The 21,055-nt window shown below is 43.3% G+C and overlaps 2 protein-coding genes across 2 annotated transcripts; both read right to left on the reverse strand.

Annotated features, from left to right (window-relative positions):
* Positions 1 to 642: 642 nt before the first annotated feature.
* Positions 643 to 1,410, reverse strand: LOC125515955 (thiosulfate sulfurtransferase 16, chloroplastic-like). Its single transcript, XM_048681432.1, has 2 exons — positions 984 to 1,410; positions 643 to 898 (listed from the first exon to the last, which is right to left on the reverse strand). The coding sequence occupies exons 1-2, from the start codon at positions 1,299 to 1,301 to the stop codon at positions 803 to 805; spliced, it is 414 nt and encodes a 137-aa protein (XP_048537389.1). The 5' UTR covers positions 1,302 to 1,410; the 3' UTR covers positions 643 to 802.
* An 18,391-nt stretch (positions 1,411 to 19,801) lies between these two features.
* LOC125513946 (protein NUCLEAR FUSION DEFECTIVE 6, mitochondrial-like) lies at positions 19,802 to 20,163 on the reverse strand. Its single transcript, XM_048679182.1, has 2 exons — positions 20,029 to 20,163; positions 19,802 to 19,957 (listed from the first exon to the last, which is right to left on the reverse strand). The coding sequence occupies exons 1-2, from the start codon at positions 20,161 to 20,163 to the stop codon at positions 19,802 to 19,804; spliced, it is 291 nt and encodes a 96-aa protein (XP_048535139.1).
* Positions 20,164 to 21,055: the final 892 nt, after the last annotated feature.

Below are 21,055 nucleotides of genomic sequence, written 5' to 3' on the forward strand. Positions count from 1 at the left end.
GTAATACAAAGTTGTACTACAGTTGAGACATTTATAGTGAAATGGAGGGAGTACCTTTTTGTGTCTGGGCCCTCAGCGACGACAATGACAGATAGTCTGGATCTTGGTAGTGATGATGTTGGCACAGGCAACCTCGGCAGCATTGGCGTCGGTTACTACCTTGATGATGTTGGTGACAATGGCATTAACGGCGACCTATGGAAGTTTAGTGGCATCGCCTTTCTCTGACTCGGTACAACTTGACCTATGAGCCTATTTATACCAAACTTGTATGCTTACTTATAGCCCATTTGTATCAATTCACAAATTTAGGTGAAATGTTGTGGTATTTCGAGCGTATGAAGAGGGCCTAATCACGCAACTGGTAACTCATTTTGGATTACTAGTGTTGGACGAAAATACCCCTTTTGAGGAAAACTTAGGGGTTCTATCGAAGCACTCCTCTCTAGAAGTTACTGTCTCAATTTCTGTGTTGTAAAATGCATTTCTTCTAATTTGATCCGCTGTATGAAAAAAAGAACTGGTAGAGAAACACTTAGAATAGTATAAGCTTGGGCAACCAAATCGGTAGGTAACCAACTGTGCCTGCCAACAGTTCTTCCCTTCCTTGTCCATACATTCTCGAAGAAGACCAATCAATACTTAGGGCCAAATCGAAGTCCAAGATGCATATATAGTTTTATAGTACATACAAAATGCCTTCTTTTCCTTGGAAATTTCCTCTATACATCATCAATAACAGATTGCCAATTAACTTGTTCCTGAGAGCCTTAGAAAACAAAGGAAAGTTATGCCGGCTGTATTAGTGAAGGCTGGCTGCTGCTGCCAGCTGCGGGTAACTGACGCTCTTGAGCAAGGAGAGGTAGCCACCCTCCAGGTTCTTCACCTTCGTGAACCCCTGCACAGACCAACCAATCAGTAAATCGATCCACACATCCATAAGTCAGTGAGTTCAACCAATCAGTCGCAAGACTACAACTTACGGCGGCGACGAGGTCGGCGGTGGCGAGCCTGGACCGCACCCCGGAGCGGCAGCCGACGAGGAGCCGGTCCTGTTTAGAGTGGAGCGCGGCGACCTGGTCCACGAAGTCCAGGTTGCGCTCCTTGCCGTGGGGGTTGACGGAGAGGTAGTAGGGCACGTTGCGCGCACCGGCGACATGGCCCCGGTCGAAGTCCTCCCACATACGCACATCCACGTACCCGTATTGCTCCGACGACGCCAGCAGTGCGCATGCCGCCTCCGTGTTCACGCTCTCCACCGCCAGTCTCTTCTCGACGTCGCTGCTTCCCAGGGAGCCCATGGACGATGGATGTGCGAGGAGAAGAAGAAGAAGATGATGATGAAGGAGGGGAGGTATGCAGGGTGGGTCTGGTTCCGGGGGCTGTGGAGTGGATTGGTGAAAGATGAGTGTTACCTACGTGTCTTATTTATAGAGAGAGAATGGTCGATGTTTCTCATGGCCGGGTAGCCGCATCCATCACTTTCTCACATCGATTACAAAATCGATTGCAAAGTCACTTGCCTCCTTCCTTCGTGTCGATCATATCTTCTTATTCTTCTTCTCCTTCAATTATTGGGTACTTGCATTACACTTATGAAAAATGTCAACTACATAGTACGTACACGCTGTATTCATTTATTTTTGGCTGTAGTATAAGAATCTCCTTTTGCACCCTCCTGTATAAATTTAAGGGTTTTAATGCATCATGACAAGTGGCCATGTGCTTGCTACATCATCGCCTTGCATATTTGCATGTGTATGGTTGGTGCCAAAATCCCAGCCAGCCAGCCATGATCAATCTGTTAGCTGGCCTGGGTACAGACGCATGTAGGAATATTTGGGTGATAGATGTTAGGTAAAGGAGAGCACAAGTCTAGATTGGCATGATGATGCGGCGACACGACCATGCTCGGAATAAAGAAACGGCCAGATCAGTTGAATATCTCCTTGCCTCGTGGGCGCCACGTAGGCTCGCGATAAGTGAACCGAAAACATCCATCTTGTTGCTCGAAAGCAACCCAAATGCTCTGTCTTCGATTGGAGCAAGCAACTCAATCATGAAGGATATGAAATTGATAAGGATTGCTTAGGCGAGGGCTCCACCTCCACCTTGTCTATTTATCCATCCATAGACATTTCAACCATCCTTCGCACATACGGCACATATTCTCTCTTATCTCCCCCCACCCAAAAAAAAGAATAGTTTTCCAATGCTTTGGTCGCCAATATTATTTTGAGCATTTATATTAGAAACATGAGAAACCAGAAGTATAGATGTGTCCCACAAAAATCTAGGAGCCCTGCAGGCGATTTGTGTGCAACTCTTTGCCAGAGGCGTAGAATAGGAGCACTTGGAAACGATATTCAGATCAGCCAGGGGTGGAACATGAGATTGCTATGTTGAAGATGCGGCGCCGCGGCCAAGGGGCACGAATAAACATACGTCCAGATCAATTGAATCTAGCTAGTGGGGGCACGTATGCTCCTGATAAGTGAAGAGAAAAGATCTTGTTCATCAAAAACGACCCAGTGCGTGTGGTTTCTCTTTCCATTGGAAGGATCAAACAACTCAATCATGGAGGACATTGAAAGGGATTGTATCGGTGGGGCTCCTCCTCATAGCCTGCTTATCCTATTCATGGCTATTTCCATGCGCATATATGGTCGGCACATATTCCCTTTTATCTGCTCTTTTTTCAAGAGAATAATTTTCCAAAGCTTTTGCCACCAATATTATTTCGAATGTTTAGATTAGATACATGAAATACAGATGCATAGATTTATCAAGATAATACTGTCAAGCTTCGATGGTGGAGGGATCTGGGTGACGAGCAAACTGTGGCGATACAGCAGGAGGATTTCATTCAGCAAGAACAAGACGCTGCTGCTTAGTTGTTTTTACTACTGCTAGGACGATTGTAGGCATGTCCGTAGAAAATTATGGTAGTTTAACTTATTTTGGATCAAGTTGTGACTGATGGCACTTGTTATCCACTGTTCGCAGTATGTAGGGTGGTTCTTTGGTTGTAGCACGAAACGTCAGTCCTAGTATGCATCTAACCTGTTGCCTAGTTTCTCACTTTTTCATCAATCAAACAATAATAAATCACAGCATATTTCGAACTGGCATTGCTAAAACCAAATTATTAACATGGACGCTCGATTTTACAACCGAAGTGAAATGCAGCGATCATACAAAATGCACTGCAACGACCAGCATTCCTCCAAGCTCGATGAGTAAATATTTGTTGCCCGACACACCCTCAGCGCATCACATGTTCCTTCTTCTTCTTGTGAAAAAAATGGTTGCTAGTTTCTATAGGAAACGGTCAAAAATCCAGCACTATACACTAACATGCGATAAAGAAGCACCAGATGATGCTTATAACAGACAAAAACAGCAAAAGTTTTGCTGTATGTAATAATAGAAATGGTGTCCCAATGGTCCTCTTGTCCCTAGGCGCCCGCTGTCCCCAACGTCCCAGTCTGCCACCATGGCACTGCCCACCAACAGTCCCACCCCTTAGCTGATTGTTCCAATCTCCGACAGCCAAATTTTTCGAAGTATGCGAGCTCAAATGGCCTGAGTGGCATTGACAGAAGTATGCGAGAATTGGAGTGTCATTTTTCGGAATCGCTGAAATTGAAGTGGCATTTTTCGGAATCGCTAAAATTGAAGTGGCATTTATCCAATTCAACCCTTCATAAATAGCTTCCTATCATATCGCTTCCTGGCCATAAGATTTGAAGCATAACAGTCGTTGGATGACTATGGTGGCCCCTGTGCACCTCTCATGGGCAATTTCCAAAACAAGAGCATTGATTACATGGGATTGATATTAACTACTAGCTAATTTAATGAAGGAAATATGCCCTAGAGGCAATAATAAAGTTATTATTTATTTCCTTATAATCATGATAAATGTTTATTATTCATGCTAGAATTGTATTAACCGGAAACATAATACATGTGTGAATACATAGACAAACAAAGTGTCACTAGTATGCCTCTACTTGACTAGCTCGTTAATCAAAGATGGTTATGTTTCCTAACCATGAACAAAGTGTTGTTATTTGATTAACGAGGTCACATCATTAGTTGAATGATCTGATTGACATGACCCATTCCATTAGCTTAGCACCCGATCGTTTAGTATGTTGCTATTGCTTTCTTCATGACTTATACATGTTCCTATGACTATGAGATTATGCAACTCCCGTTTACCGGAGGAACACTTTGGGTGCTACCAAACGTCACAACGTAACTGGGTGATTATAAAGGAGCATTACAGGTGTCTCCAAAGGTAGATGTTGGGTTGGCGTATTTCGAGATTAGGATTTGTCACTCCGATTGTCGGAGAGGTATCTCTGGGCCCTCTCGGTAATGCACATCACATAAGCCTTGCAAGCATTACAACTAATGAGTTAGTTGCGAGATGATGTATTACGGAACGAGTAAAGAGACTTGCCGGTAACGAGATTGAACTAGGTATTGATACCGACGATCGAATCTCGGGCAAGTAACATACCGATGACAAAGGGAACAACGTATGTTGTTATGCGGTCTGACCGATAAAGATCTTCGTAGAATATGTAGGAGCCAATATGGGCATCCAGGTCCCGCTATTGGTTATTGACCGGAGACGTGTCTCGGTCATGTCTACATTGTTCTCGAACCCGTAGGGTCCGCACGCTTAAGGTTACGATGACAGTTATATTATGAGTTTATGCATTTTGATGTACCGAAGGTTGTTCGGAGTCCCGGATGTGATCACGGACATGACGAGGAGTCTCGAAATGGTCGAGAGTAAAGATTGATATATTGGAAGCCTATGTTTGGAATATCGGAAGTGTTCCGGGTGAAATCGGGATTTTACCGGAGTACCGGGAGGGTTACCGGAACCCCCCGGGAGCTATATGGGCCATAGTGGGCCTTAGTGGAAAAGAGAAGGGGCTGCCCTAGATGGGCTGCGCGCCTCCCCCTTCCCCTAGTCCTATTAGGACTAGGAGAGGTGGCCGGCCCCCCTCCTCCTTCTTCCCCCCCGGAGGATCCTATTGGACTAGGATTGGGGGGGGAATCCTACTCCCAGAGGGAGTAGGACTCTCCTGCGCCTCCCTCCTTGGCCGGCCAGCCTCCCCCCTCTACTCCTTTATATACGGAGGTAGGGGACACCTCTAGACACACAAGTTGATCCACGTGATCTATTCCTTAGCCGTGTGCGGTGCCCCCTGCCACCATATACCTCGATAATACTGTAGCGGAGCTTAGGCGAAGCCCTGCTGCTGTAGTACATCAAGATCATCACCACGCCGTCGTGCTGACGGAACTGTTCCCCGACACTTTGCTGGATCGGAGTCCGGGGATCGTCATCGAGCTGAACGTGTGCTCGAACTCGGAGGTGCCGTAGTTTCGGTGCTTGATCGGTTGGATCGTGAAGACGTAAGAATACTTCCTCTACGTCGTGGTCATCGCTTCCGCAGTCGGTCTGCGTTGGGTACGTAGACAACACTCTCCCTCTCGTTGCTATGCATCACCATGATCTTGCGTGTGCGTAGGAAATTTTTTGAAATTACTACGAAACCCAACAGTGGCATCCGAGCCAGGTTATTTATGTTGATGTTATATGCACGAGTAGAACACAAGTGAGTTGTGGGCGATATAAGTCATACTGCCTACCAGCATGTCATACTTTGGTTCGGCGGTATTGTTGGACGAGACGACCCGGACCAACCTTACGCGTACGCTTACGCGAGACCGGTTCCCCCGACGTGCTTTGCACACAGGTGGCTTGCGGGCGACTGTCTCTCCAACTTTAGTTGAACCAAGTATGGCTACGCCCGGTCCTTGCGAAGGTTAAAACGGAGTATTTGACAAACTATCGTTGTGGTTTGATGCGTAGGTAAGATTGGTTCTTGCTTAAGCCCGTAGCAGCCACGTAAAACTTGCAACAACAAAGTAGAGGACGTCTAACTTGTTTTTGCAGGGCATGTTGTGATGTGATATGGTCAAACGTGATGAGATATAAGTTGTTGTATGAGATGATCATGTTTTTGTTATCGGCAACTGGCAAAAGCCTTATGGTTGTCTTTCTATATTGCATAAGATGCAAGCGCCAATAATTGCTTTACTTTATCGCTATGCGATAGCAATAGTTGCAAGAGCAATAGTTGGCGAGACGACCGTGTGACGACACATTGATATAGATCAAGATGATGGAGATCATGGTGTCATGCCGGTGACGATAGAGATCATGACAGTACTTTGGAGATGGAGATCAAAGGCGCAAGATGATGATGGCCATATCATGTCACATATTTTGATTGCATATGATGTTTATCTTTTATACATCTTATTTTGCTTAGTTTGACGGTAGCATTTTAAGATGATCTCTCACTAATTATCAAGAAGTGTTCTCCCTGAGTATGCACCGTTGCGAAAGTTCTTCGTGCTGAGACACCACGTGATGATCGGGTGTGATAGGGCTCTACGTTCAAATACAACGGGTGCAAAACAGTTGCACACGACGGAATACTCAGGTTATACTTGAACGAGCCAAAGCATATACAGATATGGCCTCGGAACACGAGACCGAAAGGTCGAGCGTGAATCATATAGTAGATATGATCAACATAAGTGATGTTCACCATTGAAACTACTCCATCTCACGTGATGATCGGTTATGGTTTAGTTGATTTGGATCACGTGATCACTTAGAGGATTAGAGGGATGTCTATCTAAGTGGGAGTTCTTAAGTAATATGATTAAATTGAACTTAAATTTATCATGAACTTAGTCCTGGTAGTATTTTGGCAAATTATGTTGTAGATCAATAGCTCGCGTCGTTGCTTTCATATGTTTATTTTGATATGTTCCTAGAGAAAATTGTGTTGAAAGATGTTAGTAGCAAAGATGCGGATTGGATCCGTGATCTGAGGTTTATCCTCATTGCTGCACAGAAGAATTATGTCCTTGATGCACCGCTAGGTGCAGACCTATTGCAGGAGCAGATGCAGACGTTATGAACGTTTGGCTAGCTCAATATGATGACTACTTGATAGTTTAGTGCACCATGCTTAACGGCTTAGAATCGGGACTTCAAAGACGTTTTGAACGTCATGGACCATATGAGATGTTCCAGGAGTTGAAGTTAATATTTCAAGCAAATACCCGAGTTGAGAGATATGAAGTCTCCAACAAGTTCTATAGCTAAAAGATGGAGGAGAATCGCTCAACTAGTGAGCATGTGCCCAGATTGTCTGAGTACTACAATCGCTTGAATCAAGTGGGAGTTAATCTTCCCGATAAGATAGTGATTGACAGAATTCTCTAGTCACCATCACCAAGTTAGTAGAACTTCGTGATGAACTATGATATGCAAGGGATAACGGAAACGATTCCCTAGCTCTTCGTAATGCGGAGATTGACGAAGGTAGAAATCGAGGAAAAACATCAAGTGTTGATGGTAGACAAGACCACTAGTTTCAAGAAAAGGGCAGAGGGAGAAGGGGAACTTCAAGAAGAACAGCAAGCAAGTTGCTGCTCAAGTGAAGAAGCCCAAGTCTGGTCCTAAGCCTGAGACTAAGTGTTTCTACTGCAAAGGGACTGGTCACTGGAAGCGGAACTACCCCAAGTGATTGGCAGATAAGAAGGATGGCAAAGTGAACATAAGTATATTTGATATACATGTTATTGATGTGTACTTTACTAGTGTTTATAGCAACCCCTCAGTATTTGATACTAGTTCAGTTGCTAGGATTAGTAACTCGAAACGGGAGTTGCAGAATAAACAGAGACTAGTTAAGGGTGAAGTGACGATGTGTGTTGGAAGTGGTTCCAAGATTGATATGATCATCATCGCACACTCCCTATACTTTCGGGATTAGTGTTGAACCTGAATAAGTGTTATTTGGTGTTTGCGTTGAGCATGAATATGATTTGATCATGTTTATTGTAATACGGTTATTCATTTAAGTAAGAGAATAAATTGTTGTTCTGTTTACATGAATAAAACCTTATATGGTTACACACCCAATGAAAATAGTTCGTTGGATCTCGATCGTAGTGATACACATAATCATAATATTGAAACCAAAAGATGCAAAGTTAATAATGATAGTGCAACTTATTTGTAGCACTGCCGTTTAGGTCATATTGGTGTAAAGCGCATGAAGAAACTCCATGCTGATGGGATTTTGGAATCACTTGATTATGAATCACTTGATGCTTGCGAACCATGCCTTTTGGGCAAGATGACTAAAACGCCGTTCTCCGGAACAATGAAGCAAGCAACAGATTTGTTGGAAATCATACATACTGATGTATGTGGTCCGATGAATATTAAGGCTTGCAGCAGGTATCATTATTTTCTGACCTTCACAGATGATTTGAGCAGATATGGGGATATCTACTTGATGAAACATAAGTCTGAAACATTTGAAAAGTTCAAAGAATTTCAGAGTGAAGTGGAAAATCATCGTGACAAGAAAATAAAGTTTCTACGATCTGATCGCGGAGACAAATATTTGAGTTACGAGTTTGGTCTTCAATTAAAACAATGTGGAATAGTTTCACAAACTCATGCCACATGGAACACCACAGCATAATGGTGTGTCCGAACGTCATAACCGTACTTTATTGGATATAGTGCAATCTATGATGTCTCTTACCGATCTACCACTATCGTTTTGGGGTTATGCATTAGAGACAGCTGCATTCACGTTAAATAGGGCACCATCTAAATCCGTTGAGACGACACCGGTTTGGCAAGAAACCTAAGCTGTCGTTTCTTAAAGTTTGGGGTTGCGATGCTTATGTGAAAAAGTTTCATCCTGATAAGCTCAAACCCAAATCGGAGAAATGTGTCTTCATAGGATATCCAAAGGAAACTATTGGATACACCTTCTATCACAGATCCGAAGGCAAGACTTTTTTTGCTAAATTCGGAAACTTTCTAGAGAAGGAGTTTCTCTCGAAAGATGTGAGTGGGAGGAAAGTAGAACTTAATGAGGTAACTGTACCTGCTCCCTTATTGGAAAGTAGTTCATCACAGAAATTCTATTTCTGTGACACCTACACCAATTAGTGAGGACGCTAATGATATTGATCATGAAACTTCAGATCAAGTTACTACCGAATCTCGTAGGTAAACCAGAGTGAGATCCGCACCAGAGTGGTACGGTAATCCTGTTCTGGAAGTCATGCTACTAGATCATGATGAACCTACGAACTATGAAGAAGCGATGATGAGCCCAGATTCCGCAAAGTGGCTTGAAGCCATGAAATCTGAGATGGGATCCATGTATGAGAACAAGTTATGTACTTTGGTTGACGTGTCCGATGATCGGCAAGCAATTGAGAATAAATGGATCTTCAAGAGGAAGACGGACGCTGATAGTAGTGTTACTATCTACAAAGCTAGAAGTGTCGCAAAAGGTTTTTGACAAGTTCAAGGTGTTGACTACGACGAGAGCTTCTCACTCGTATCTATGCTTGAGTCTGTCCGAATCATGTTAGCAATTGCCGCATTTTATGAAATCTGGCAAATGGATAAACAAAACTGCATTCCTTAATGGATTTATTAAAGAAGAGTTGTATATGATGCAACCAGAAGGTTTTGTCAATCCTAAAGGTGCTAACAAAATATGCAAGCTCCAGCGATCCATCTATGGACTGGTGCAAGCATCTCGGAGTTGGAATATACGCTTTGATAAGTTGATCAAAGCATATAGTTATACAGACTTGCGGTGAATCCTGTATTTACAAGAAAGTGAGTGGGAGCACTAAAGCAATTCTGATAAGTATATGTGAATGACATATTGCTTGATCGGAAATAATGTAGAATTATTCTGCAAAGCATAAAGGTTTGAAAGGTTTTTCAAAAAAGACTTCGGTGAAGCTGCTTACATATTGAAGCATCAAGATCTATAGAGATAGATCAGACGCTTGAATAAGTTTTTCAATGAGTACATACCTTGACAATTTTTGAAGTAGTTCAAAAATGGAACAGTCAAGAAAGAGTTCTTGGCTGTGTTACAAGATGTGAAATTGAGTAAGACTCAAATCCCGACCACGGCAGAAGATAGAAAGAGAATGAAAGTCATTCCCTATGCCTCAGTCATAGGTTCTATAAAGTATGCCATGCTGTATACCAGATCTATTGTATGCCCTACCACTGAGTTTGGCAAGGGAGTACAATAGTGATCTAGGAGTAGATCACTGGACAGCGGTCAAAATTATCCTTAGTGGAATAAGGATATGTTTCTCGATTATGGAAGTGAAAAAAAAGGTTCGTCGTAAAGGGTTACGCCGATGCAAGTTTTGACACTAATCTAGATGACTCTAAGTCTCGGTCTAGATACATATTGAAAGTGGGAGCAATTAGCTAGAGTAGCTCCATGCAGAGCATTGTTGACATAGAAATTTGCAAAATACATGCGGATCTGAATGTGCAGACCCGTTGACTAAGATTCTCTCACAAGCAAAACATGATCACACCTTAGTACTCTTTGGGTGTTAATCACATAGCAATGTGAACTAGATTACTGAATCTAGTAAACCCTTTGGGTATTGGTCACATGGCGATGTGAACTATGGGTGTTAATCACATGATGATGTGAACTATCGAATGTTAATCACATGGTGATGTGATCTAGATTATTGACTCTAGTGCAAGTGGGAGGACTGAAGGAAATATGCCCTAGAGGCAATAATAAAGTTATTATTTATTTCCTTATAATCATGATAAATGTTTATTATTCATGCTAGAATTGTATTAACCGAAAACATAATACATGTGTGAATACATAGACAAACAAAGTGTCACTAGTATGCCTCTACTTGACTAGCTCGTTAATCAAAGATGGTTATGTTTCCTAACCATGAACAAAGTGTTGTTATTTGATTAACGAGGTCACATCATTAGTTGAATGATCTGATTGACATGACCCATTCCATTAGCTTAGCACCCGATCGTTTAGTATGTTGCTATTGCTTTCTTCATGACTTATACATGTTCCTATGACTATGAGATTATGCAACTCCCGTTTACCGGAGGAACACTTTGGGTGCTACCAAACGTCACAACGTAACTGGGTGATTATAAAGGAGCATTACAGGTGTCTCCAAAGGTAGATGTTGGGTTGGCGTATTTCGAGATTAGGATTTGTCACTCTGATTGTCGGAGAGGTATCTCTGGGCCCTCTCGGTAATGCACATCACATAAGCCTTGCAAGCATTACAACTAATGAGTTAGTTGCGAGATGATGTATTACGGAACGAGTAAAGAGACTTGCCGGTAACGAGATTGAACTAGGTATTGGATACCGACGATCGAATCTCGGGCAAGTAACATACCGATGACAAAGGGAACAACGTATGTTGTTATGCGGTCTGACCGATAAAGATCTTCGTAGAATATGTACTAGCCAATATGGGAATCCAGGTCCCGCTATTGGTTATTGACCGGGGACGTGTCTCGGTCATGTCTACATTGTTCTCGAACCCGTAGGGTCCGCACGCTTAAGGTTACGATGACAGTTATATTATGAGTTTATGCATTTTGATGTACCGAAGGTTGTTCGGAGTCCCGGATGTGATCACGGACATGACGAGGAGTCTCGAAATGGTCGAGACGTAAAGATTGATATATTGGAAGCCTATGTTTGAATAGCGGAAGTGTTCCGGGTGAAATCGGGATTTTACCGGAATACCGGGAGGGTTACCGGAACCCCCCGGGAGCTATATGGGCCATAGTGGGCCTTAGTGGAAAAGAGAAGGGGCTGCCCTAGATGGGCTGCGCGCCTCCCCCTTCCCCTAGTCCTATTAGGACTAGGAGAGGTGGCCGGCCCCCTCCTCCTCTTTTCCCCCTCCGAGGAATCCTAGTTGGACTAGGATTGGGGGGGGAATCCTACTCCCAGAGGGAGTAGGACTCTCCTGTGCCCTCCTCCTTGGCCGGCCAGCCCTCCCCCTTGGCTCCTTTATATACGGAGGCAGGGGACACCTCTAGACACACAAGTTGATCCACGTGATCTATTTCTTAGCCGTGTGCGGTGCCCCCTGCCACCATATACCTCGATAATACTGTAGCGGAGTTTAGGCGAAGCCCTGCTGCTGTAGTACATCAAGATCGTCACCACGCCGTCCTGCTGACGGAACTCTTCCCCGACACTTTGCTGGATCGGAGTCCGGGGATCGTCATCGAGCTGAACGTGTGCTCGAACTCGGAGGTGCCGTAGTTTCGGTGCTTGATCGGTTGGATCGTGAAGACGTACGACTACTTCCTCTACATCGTGTCATCGCTTCCGCAGTCGGTCTGCGTTGGGTACGTAGACAACACTCTCCCATCTCGTTGCTATGCATCACATGATCTTGCGTGTACGTAGGAAATTTTTTGAAATTACTACGTTCCCCAACATTTAACGTGTCCTATTTTGCAGAAAGTAATTTCGGATTTTATTGAGACTAATAACTCTGGTGAAATGAAATTTCATGCCATATAGTTTGCCTCTTGCTCCCATACGAAGAAAATATTTGTTTCCAATTTTGGCAAAATTCATTTTTGATGTGACTTAAATTTGCATCATACCAAGAATATTTTGCCTCCATTGGGAAAATGCACAAAGTATAAATGGTCAGAGAATTGTTTTGTTGTCAAATTAAATTCCTACTAAAGAAACAATTTTTTGTTTCTATATCAATGCTGCTTCCAAAATAGAGAAATTTTGCTTCCAAAGGAAAGTGTGCTTTATTCTAATGTAACAAATACAATATTTGTTTCTATGCACATTGCTTCCAAAGTAGAAAATAATTTGCTTCCAAAGAAAAAAGGTGTTTGCTTCAAGGAAACAAACATTCCTGTCATCTCACCATGATGCGGTGACACGCCCAAGCTCAGAATTAAAAAACGGACAGATCAGCGAAAGTCCCCTTCTACTCAAGAGCTCATTTGAGCTTGGTATGAATAGTAAAATCCAAAAATAATGAAAAAAAATCAGAAGTGCAAACTTTGAAAAATGTTCAAAGTGATTGGAAACTTTCATTATGAACATGTAGACAGAGATGAACAAAAAAACAAAGAAAATCTGTGATAACCAAGGAAACGGAAGACAGAAACGAAAAACACACCTGAGAAATGAAGAAAGCAGAAACCCCAAAAAAAACCATGAAAATCCGTGAACAAACAAAGAAAAACAAAAAAGAGTAATGAAAAATAAGGAAATAAATAATAAATAAATAAAATAGGAAACAAAAGAGAAAAATATTAAAAACAGAGAAAGCGATAAAAATCAAAGAAAATGGAGTAAAAAATAACTCTAAAAACTGGTGAAAAGTAAAGAAAAACATGAAAACATGAAAACACAAGCAAAGAAATAAACAGAAGGAAAAACAAAAAATAAAAAATAAAAGCAGATGAAATTGAAGTGAACAGCCGACGAGCGAGTAAAAGGAACCCATGCATATGGGTGGCCCAAGGATGTGTAGGTCGCTGAATAGCAGTCGCGGCTAAATCTCGCTTGACATGAGTTGGATGCTAACCTCTCCTGAGGGAGCGCCATACTGGGCCAGCCCAAATCATAGGAGGCTGCAGCCTCGTTTTTTGCTTCTTTTTTTACTATTATTTATACTTTTAAATATTTTGTGTACACACACACACACACACATAAAACAATAAACACTCTACATGATTATTTTACCAAATGTTACTCTAGTTTTCAAAAATATTAAATTGTCTAAAAAATGGTTTCTCATCTATACAAAAAATGTTTTAAAATCATGTACATTCCATATGAAAAAAGTTGATCATGTATTTAATAAAATGTTAATAATGCATTTGTAAATGTGGACCATCTATCATACAAATCTTAATACATTGCCTATGGAAAACATGTAAAAATCAACAACATATTTTATAAATATTATTAATTTATTTGGGAACTATTAAACATGTATATAGAAAATGTTTCAGATGTATACCAAACATGTAGAATGTGGATTAAAAATAGACATCGATGCATTCATTTGAAAATAATAATAATCTTTTATATGAAAAATATATAAAATGTATTCAAAATGTTCTTGACGTATACAAAATTTAGAGTGGATATAAAAAACTAAGAAAACCAATGAAAACCGAAAATATACAACGGAACCCAAAAAAAGAATACAAAGAGCAAAAAAATACAAGTACAAAAGAATGGGGAATAGTAAAAAACCGAGAAAGAAAAAAAATAAAAAATAGAGAAAACATGTAAAAACCATGAAAGGAACAAAGAAAGCCCAAGAAACAGAAGAAAATGAGAGAAAATAAAACCCGACGAAAACCAATGAAGATATAAAAACAAAAAAAAACAGGTATACAGATGGAAGAAAAAAAGAAAAACTACAAAAATACCTGTATAGAAGCGAGAAACAAAAAAAAACAGAAAAGCTAATACATCAGAGAATAGCCCGATGAATGAACGACCAAGTAACATGCTATTAGGCTGCTTATGCGCCGCAAGCTGCGACGAGGGGTGCTACCATCCCACTATAAGTAAGATATAGTTCCCGCATTGAATATCTACCTAGCGTGTACCGCCCTCACATGCTGGTATTTATATGGGCCAGCCCTTTTCCGGGTTTCATCCCCGACAGTTTGAGGAAGGCTCTACAACCTTCCCTGAACCGTTTTTTCCCATTCGCTTTCTTATTATTTTGTTTTTTCTTTCTTTCCAATTTTTAAATTTTTCCTTTTTAGTCCTGTTATATTTATTCTGGTATTCACTGACATACACGCGAAATAGTATTATATGGTTAGCGATTTGGACAAATGCTCACATGATGTTTCATGCACCTTTGATCTAAAACATAGGATGTTTGAATCAAGTTCAAAGCATATATACCAATTTGCAACAAAGACACGTGATCAAATAACAGAGTACTTCAATTTTTTGATAAAGAACAGAGTACTTCAATATATGTTGCCAACATTTTTCCTGTTATCATGCATGCTTATTGACCAATCAGCATGAAGAGGGCAGATGATTAATGACTTGCCCTAGATCATTTTCTTATATGTGATGTGCTACCCGTGGTCGTGGGAGACAACAACAATACAACACTCCGTTTTTTCTATCACAGTAGGCTGCACTTGGGCCTATCTTCATGTTCTTGCATCTAATCTCACATGACGCTAGCCCGCATTCATAGTCAGCCACACATGTTCCCTCTAGCCCTCCAGTCACCACTTCATCTGCACATACATGTTAACAAGTGAGATTGCTTGTTACCCTCCGCCCCACAATATAAGAGCGTTTTGCAAGCTATTGTTAGCATACAACGAAAATATAAGTTTTTCCACGCATGACTCAGCGCACTGACCTGACAGTGATACTCCTTGATAGAAGCAAAACGTAAGCACGACTAGAAGAGCTGCTACGAATACGGCAGCCCTAAAACTAAGGTTGTTCTTCTTCGCAAAGGCCATTTATCTGTAGGTCAGATCAATGCCCAGTAGCTAGTTAATGTTCTATTTCGTAGCTAATATCAGTTTTTCTTGTTTACATGTCTACAACTGGATCGATATTCCCTTCTTATGTACTAAGGCAAGGAGGTACCTTGTCAGGCAAGTAGTAACTATATTTTTATCACATGCCTAAATTAATTCATGTATATTTTTATAACATCCTATCCTTGTTCACACCAGATATGCGTATTTTTTATTATTACCACAATTTAGGTATTGTCTTAATCCATATAGATATAAATATCTCAAACCAGCCAAGAAGTAATTCTCTCCATTTCTACCACTAACTACTTTGCAAATTCGCCGCATTGTTACACATACAAAATTACCACTGCATGTCTTAGTATCTTTTGTTTTGGTCGAGGTGTTATTGTATTTTGGAGTCACTTACTTGTTGCTATTTATTTTTGGTGGATTTATATTATTTTTTGGTCGTTTTTTCTTGCATGGACGGTATGCGGATTGGATCCGTAATTAGGCTGTCACGGCCTTTCAGTCGTGCCTAGCTATCACGGGCTTCAAAAGCAGCTCAAACGAAACGCAATGGACACCACCACACCACAAGGCCTAAAGCCTATGTAACAAGGCAATAATGGCAGTGCTCGGCTTAACATGAATACATGGATGGTTTGTCCATTCTTTTAAGCAGTGATCCACCTCGTCGATTTTCATTAATAAACCATTAGTTTTACATAACAGAAATGCAAGCAAAATAACTGAAAAGATGGTTATGGAACTGTAAGAGAAGCAGGCCAGTAGCCAGCAAAGACCTGAGAGAGAGAGAGAGAGAGAGAGAGAGAGAGAGAGAGAGAGAGAGAGAGAGAGAGAGAGAGAACTTATGAGACAGGGAGCAGTGGCACAGGACACTACACCGCCAGCCGATTGCCCACGAATTGGTCGGTCAGATCTGCCTTATGAGAAGATCCCTCGGGCCACATCCTTGCTGCAATTTGTTCAGTAATTCCAGTGCCAACAGCTTTGTTAGATAATCCTGTTGCATTAGCATGTACGTAGGGTGTAGTGCATGTTTGTTTTTCTATAAAATATTTGTAGCGAGTGTGCGCACTCCGGCCTGTGATCCAACAATTGGTATACCGAGCCTGGTTGTGGCCGGAGGCGAATCAGCGACGGTGTGTAGCGATGGGAGATCAGTCACCGAAGAAGAGCGACGCTGGTGACGGCGGAAAGTACACGCCGCCGAGCAAGAGGCTCGGAGCTAGCGGCTCCGGCGATGGGACGATCGTCGTGGCCGCGCCGGCGAGGAGCGTCGGAGTGCCGATTCAGTACCCGCAACTGACTGAAAGCAATTATCAGTTGTGGGCGACGAAGATGAAGATCATCCTCAAGCCGATGGGAGTGTGGTCGGCGATCACCGGAGAAGACGTCGACGAGGCCAAGGATCAGGGAGCCATGGCTGCCATCTCGCAGTCCGTTCCTGACGACATGATAATGTCCATCGTGGAGTACGAGTCGGCGAAGGAGGCTTGGGATGCTATCCGTACCATGCGCATAGGTGATGAGCGTGTGGTGCAGGCGCACATCAGCCACTTGACAAGGCGCTTCGAGCGGCTAACAATGGAAGATGGTGAAGAAGTCGGTGCGTTCGGGCGCCGACTCACCGCGCTCGTCGGAGAAATTCGAGCACTTGGTGAGAACTTGCAAGAGCACACCGTTGTCAAGCGGCTGTTCGCGGCGGTCCCGGATCGCTTCCTGCCGATAATCGGGACAATCGAGCAATGGGGCAATGTCAAGAAGATGTCGGTCGCCGAGGCCATTGGGCGGCTACGGGCGTTCGAGGAGAACGAGTCCGGGCGGCGCCAAGACCGCAGCGACGACGGTGAGAAGCTGATGCTGGTATCGCGTGCTGAGCTGGAGGCTCTAATTCAGAAAGAAAAGAAGAAGGGAGAAGGGTCCAGCAGCAGCGGCAAGGACGGTGATGGGCGCGGTGGTGGCCGCGGCCGTGACGACGACAAGAAAGAGGTTTGTGGCAAGTTCGACAAGTCCAAGATTACCTGTTTTGAGTGCGGGGAGAAAGGACACTTCAAGTCCGAGTGTGAGGCGTGGAAGAAACCGAAGGCGCTGCTAGCTGCTGCGGACGTCCACGACGAGCCGGGGCTGCTGATGGCAGTCTGAGCTTGCGCCAGTGGCAGAGGATCACGCCGCGGATGTCGTCGAGCCAGAATGCATCAAGGTGAAGGAGGTGCTTCACCCCTTAGCTGCGGTGGCCGAGTTGGAGGCTGCCACGGCCAAGGCTGAGCGGCTACGCGGGGAGCTGGCCGCGGCCAATGCGAAACTGAATGGCATGTCCGATGTGTACTGGACACAGGCTGAGGCGTTGGTGCATGCTAGTGAGGAGAAGGCAAAGTTCCTGGAGATGCAGCGCGTGATCTGTGATGAGAACGCGCGGCTCCGGGGTCCGGTGATGTATACTGCTGCAGCGCCCGTTCAAGTCAAGGCGGAGCCGGCCATAGGGAGTGCAGGAACCGCGGCAGCAACGCCGCAAGCAGACAGGGTGCCCATGACAGCTGAGGTGACGTTACCGGTACTGGCATCGGCGAGCGCGACGCCGGCCATGACTACACTCGGTATGGAGAAGCCGGGAGTGGAGCTCAGTGGTAAGAAGTCCCGTACTGAAATGATGCAGATCACGGATGAAGCAAGTGAACTTTTGAAGAAAGGCAATGACTTCCTCTTGCTGAATGAGGAGAACGTTAAACCTTTGTTGAGTATGGATGCATCAGCTGATGCATGGTGGCTTGATAGTGGTGCTAGTAACCACATGACTGGTTCACGGTGCAAATTCAAGGAGATAGATGAAAGCATCAGTGGCCATGTGAAGCTTGGAGATGGATCTACTGCTCTGATTAAAGGGAAAGGTGCAGTCATTGTTAAATGCAAGAGCGGTGAGCAGCTTCATCTGACTGAGGTATACTTTGTACCAAGTTTGTCTAGTAACATAATTAGTCTCGGTAAACTATCAGAGGATGGCAATCGAGTAGTGCTAGGTGGTACATTCATGTGGATTAGAGACAACTTTGGTAAGGTGCAGATGAAGATTAAGAGATCACCCAACTGGCTGTACATGGTGCTACTCAGGACAGTTGGTGGGGCTGCTCATGTGTCGTCAAGAAAGCGGAGCCGAGAAGCTCTGAGACTCCAGCAACAGCAGCTCGAGATGGAGATGCCATCAGTGGACGGGGGTGTCGCCCACCGTGGCGTCAGCTCACGAGCATCAAGCACGGAGGCGGGTAGCAAACGCGAGATCAAGCAGGCTACCAAAGATCAGGTGAACATCATGAAGCAACAAGATTAGGGAGGTGATTGTTAGATAATCCTGTTGCATTATCATGTACGTAGGGTGTAGTGCATGTTTGTTTTTCTATAAAATATTTGTAGCGAGCGTGTGCACTCCGGCCTGTGATCCAACAAGCTAATATTGATATGATTATCAGTGCAGGTGCTCAAAATCAACGAGCTGTAGAAGTGTTGGCCGAAAGAATTGGTGTGCTAGCTTCATGCGTGTGTTAGCATGTTGGCTAGTCTTGTGCATCCTGGAGTGATTATAGGAGAGAGAGATAGGATCATGTATTTAGTGTTTGGTTACCACGCCATGTGGCCAAGCATGGTGGCTGGGGAATGTGTTGATGTGTAGGTGTTATTTAAGCATTGTAATCAGTTTGATTATGCTAATGATAAGAAGAGGAAAATGTACTATATGTGTTTCCACCAGGAGAGAAGGCAAAGCTAGTATTCTCCTTGGTGAAGTGTGTGTACATACGAGCGTGTGTTCTTGAGATACAAAGAGAAAAGTTTGAGATGCATAATAGAGTGGGTCAGAGCGAACAAAGGGGCTGCGAGGTGCATAGAAATTTAAGAAAGTGGTTCAAGTGGATTGTAGAATTCCCATGTTTTTCCCTCGAAACGTTGTTTCGATTTTTGAAATGGGATATTTACGGAGTCCCCATGAATAGGAACAAACCCTATTTCATGCTATTTTCATAAGATTCTTCTTTCTTATTCTTAAGCAAGCCCTCGAGAGAGGTTCGACCTCCCAAAGATTAAACAAAGACATCGGTATTAAGACCACTCCCTGAGATCAAAGGATAATTTATCGGTTATTCCTTTGAACCAAAAGCATAAATTTTCCATTTGTATGTTTTGAACCAAACAGGTCTTAAAATGGCCAAAAGGAAGACCTATGGTTGAAGTGCTTCCTCTACGTAATCAATAAGCACAAAGTGTACATAATACGCCAATTAGCTAGACATTTGAACAAGAGATAAATTGTCTGCAGTGTCAATTATCTTCAACGATCCAGCCGATGCCTTGGCCGGGCACAACGGCGAGCATTGACTTGAGCAGTGCGGCGGCGGTGGCGCTGTGCAGCGGCAGCAGCGACTCCAGGCAGAAGCACGCCTCCACGGGCAACCTTGCAAGCACATATAATAACAACTAATGACCGTCACATACTTCCTGCTGCTAATTGACTGGTTGGGGAGCATGGATGAATCTTGGTTACGTACCTGAGAATGCGAGGGCGCAGACAACAGGCAGTGGGCGGAACGACGCCCACCTAGGCCGATGGAAGACGGTCCCGCCGGAGCAGCGCGGAGAACGGAGGAAGAGGAGCGGAGTAACGACCTGGCGTCGGCGGCCATGGTGGCTTGCCGAGTCGGGAGTAGGAGGGAGCCCTACCGAGACGCTGCCGTACTTGCAAACAGATTTATTTTTTAGTTTTATAGTGGGAAACATACGGATGGAGTGAATCCAGGCCGTCCATTCACAGCCGAAATGAGCGCACCAGCCTATTGGGCTATATTATATGGGCTATTCATTCCAACTTATATTTTGTGGGTCAGTTTATTTTTTTCCCGAGTTGAGAAGCTCACACTCCTGATTTCATTTCAAACAAAACCAGCAAAGTTGGCCTGATTCGGCATAGGTGCGTACGGATTTACCAAACGAGAATGTTACCGTGCTGACGTTTGCTTGGACAGAATGACAAATTGAATGTTTATCACGACAATTTAAATTGTCACGCGGATGGAAATTTCTTTTAGCAAGCACAGCAAATCCTGACAGAAAATTGAACTGCGCTGGATTTACCATGCTTGCTAACTAAATTTACCATCCTCAAGAAACAGAAATTGCTATGAAAAACGTTCGCATTTGCCATTCTCCCCAACGAACGTTCGCTGGTTTTAAGCCTGTCCTTTACCAAACCTGTTGGAATTTTGACAACCCACTATAAATCTAGCCATCCTACATTGAGATCTAGCCATTGTAGATCATCACAAAAGTATTGTTTATTTCCAGAGTATTTAATCCCAACCCTCTTGATACTTAACATTGAGATCGATTGTATCACTCCCCACCAAACAATCTTTGGGTTGACAAACTTTATCTCAACTTACTACATGGTACTTTCTATCTACCTCTTTTCCATGCAAAGTAACCTTTTCATAAGAAAATCAAGTCTCTTACCAGGTCCATTAAGTAATTCAAACACAGAAAACATGTGCGGGATAGGATATTTAAATCTGATTGATA

Source organism: Triticum urartu, chromosome 6, assembly GCF_003073215.2.
Source record: "Triticum urartu cultivar G1812 chromosome 6, Tu2.1, whole genome shotgun sequence".
In the NCBI taxonomy this organism is placed as follows: domain Eukaryota; kingdom Viridiplantae; phylum Streptophyta; class Magnoliopsida; order Poales; family Poaceae; genus Triticum; species Triticum urartu.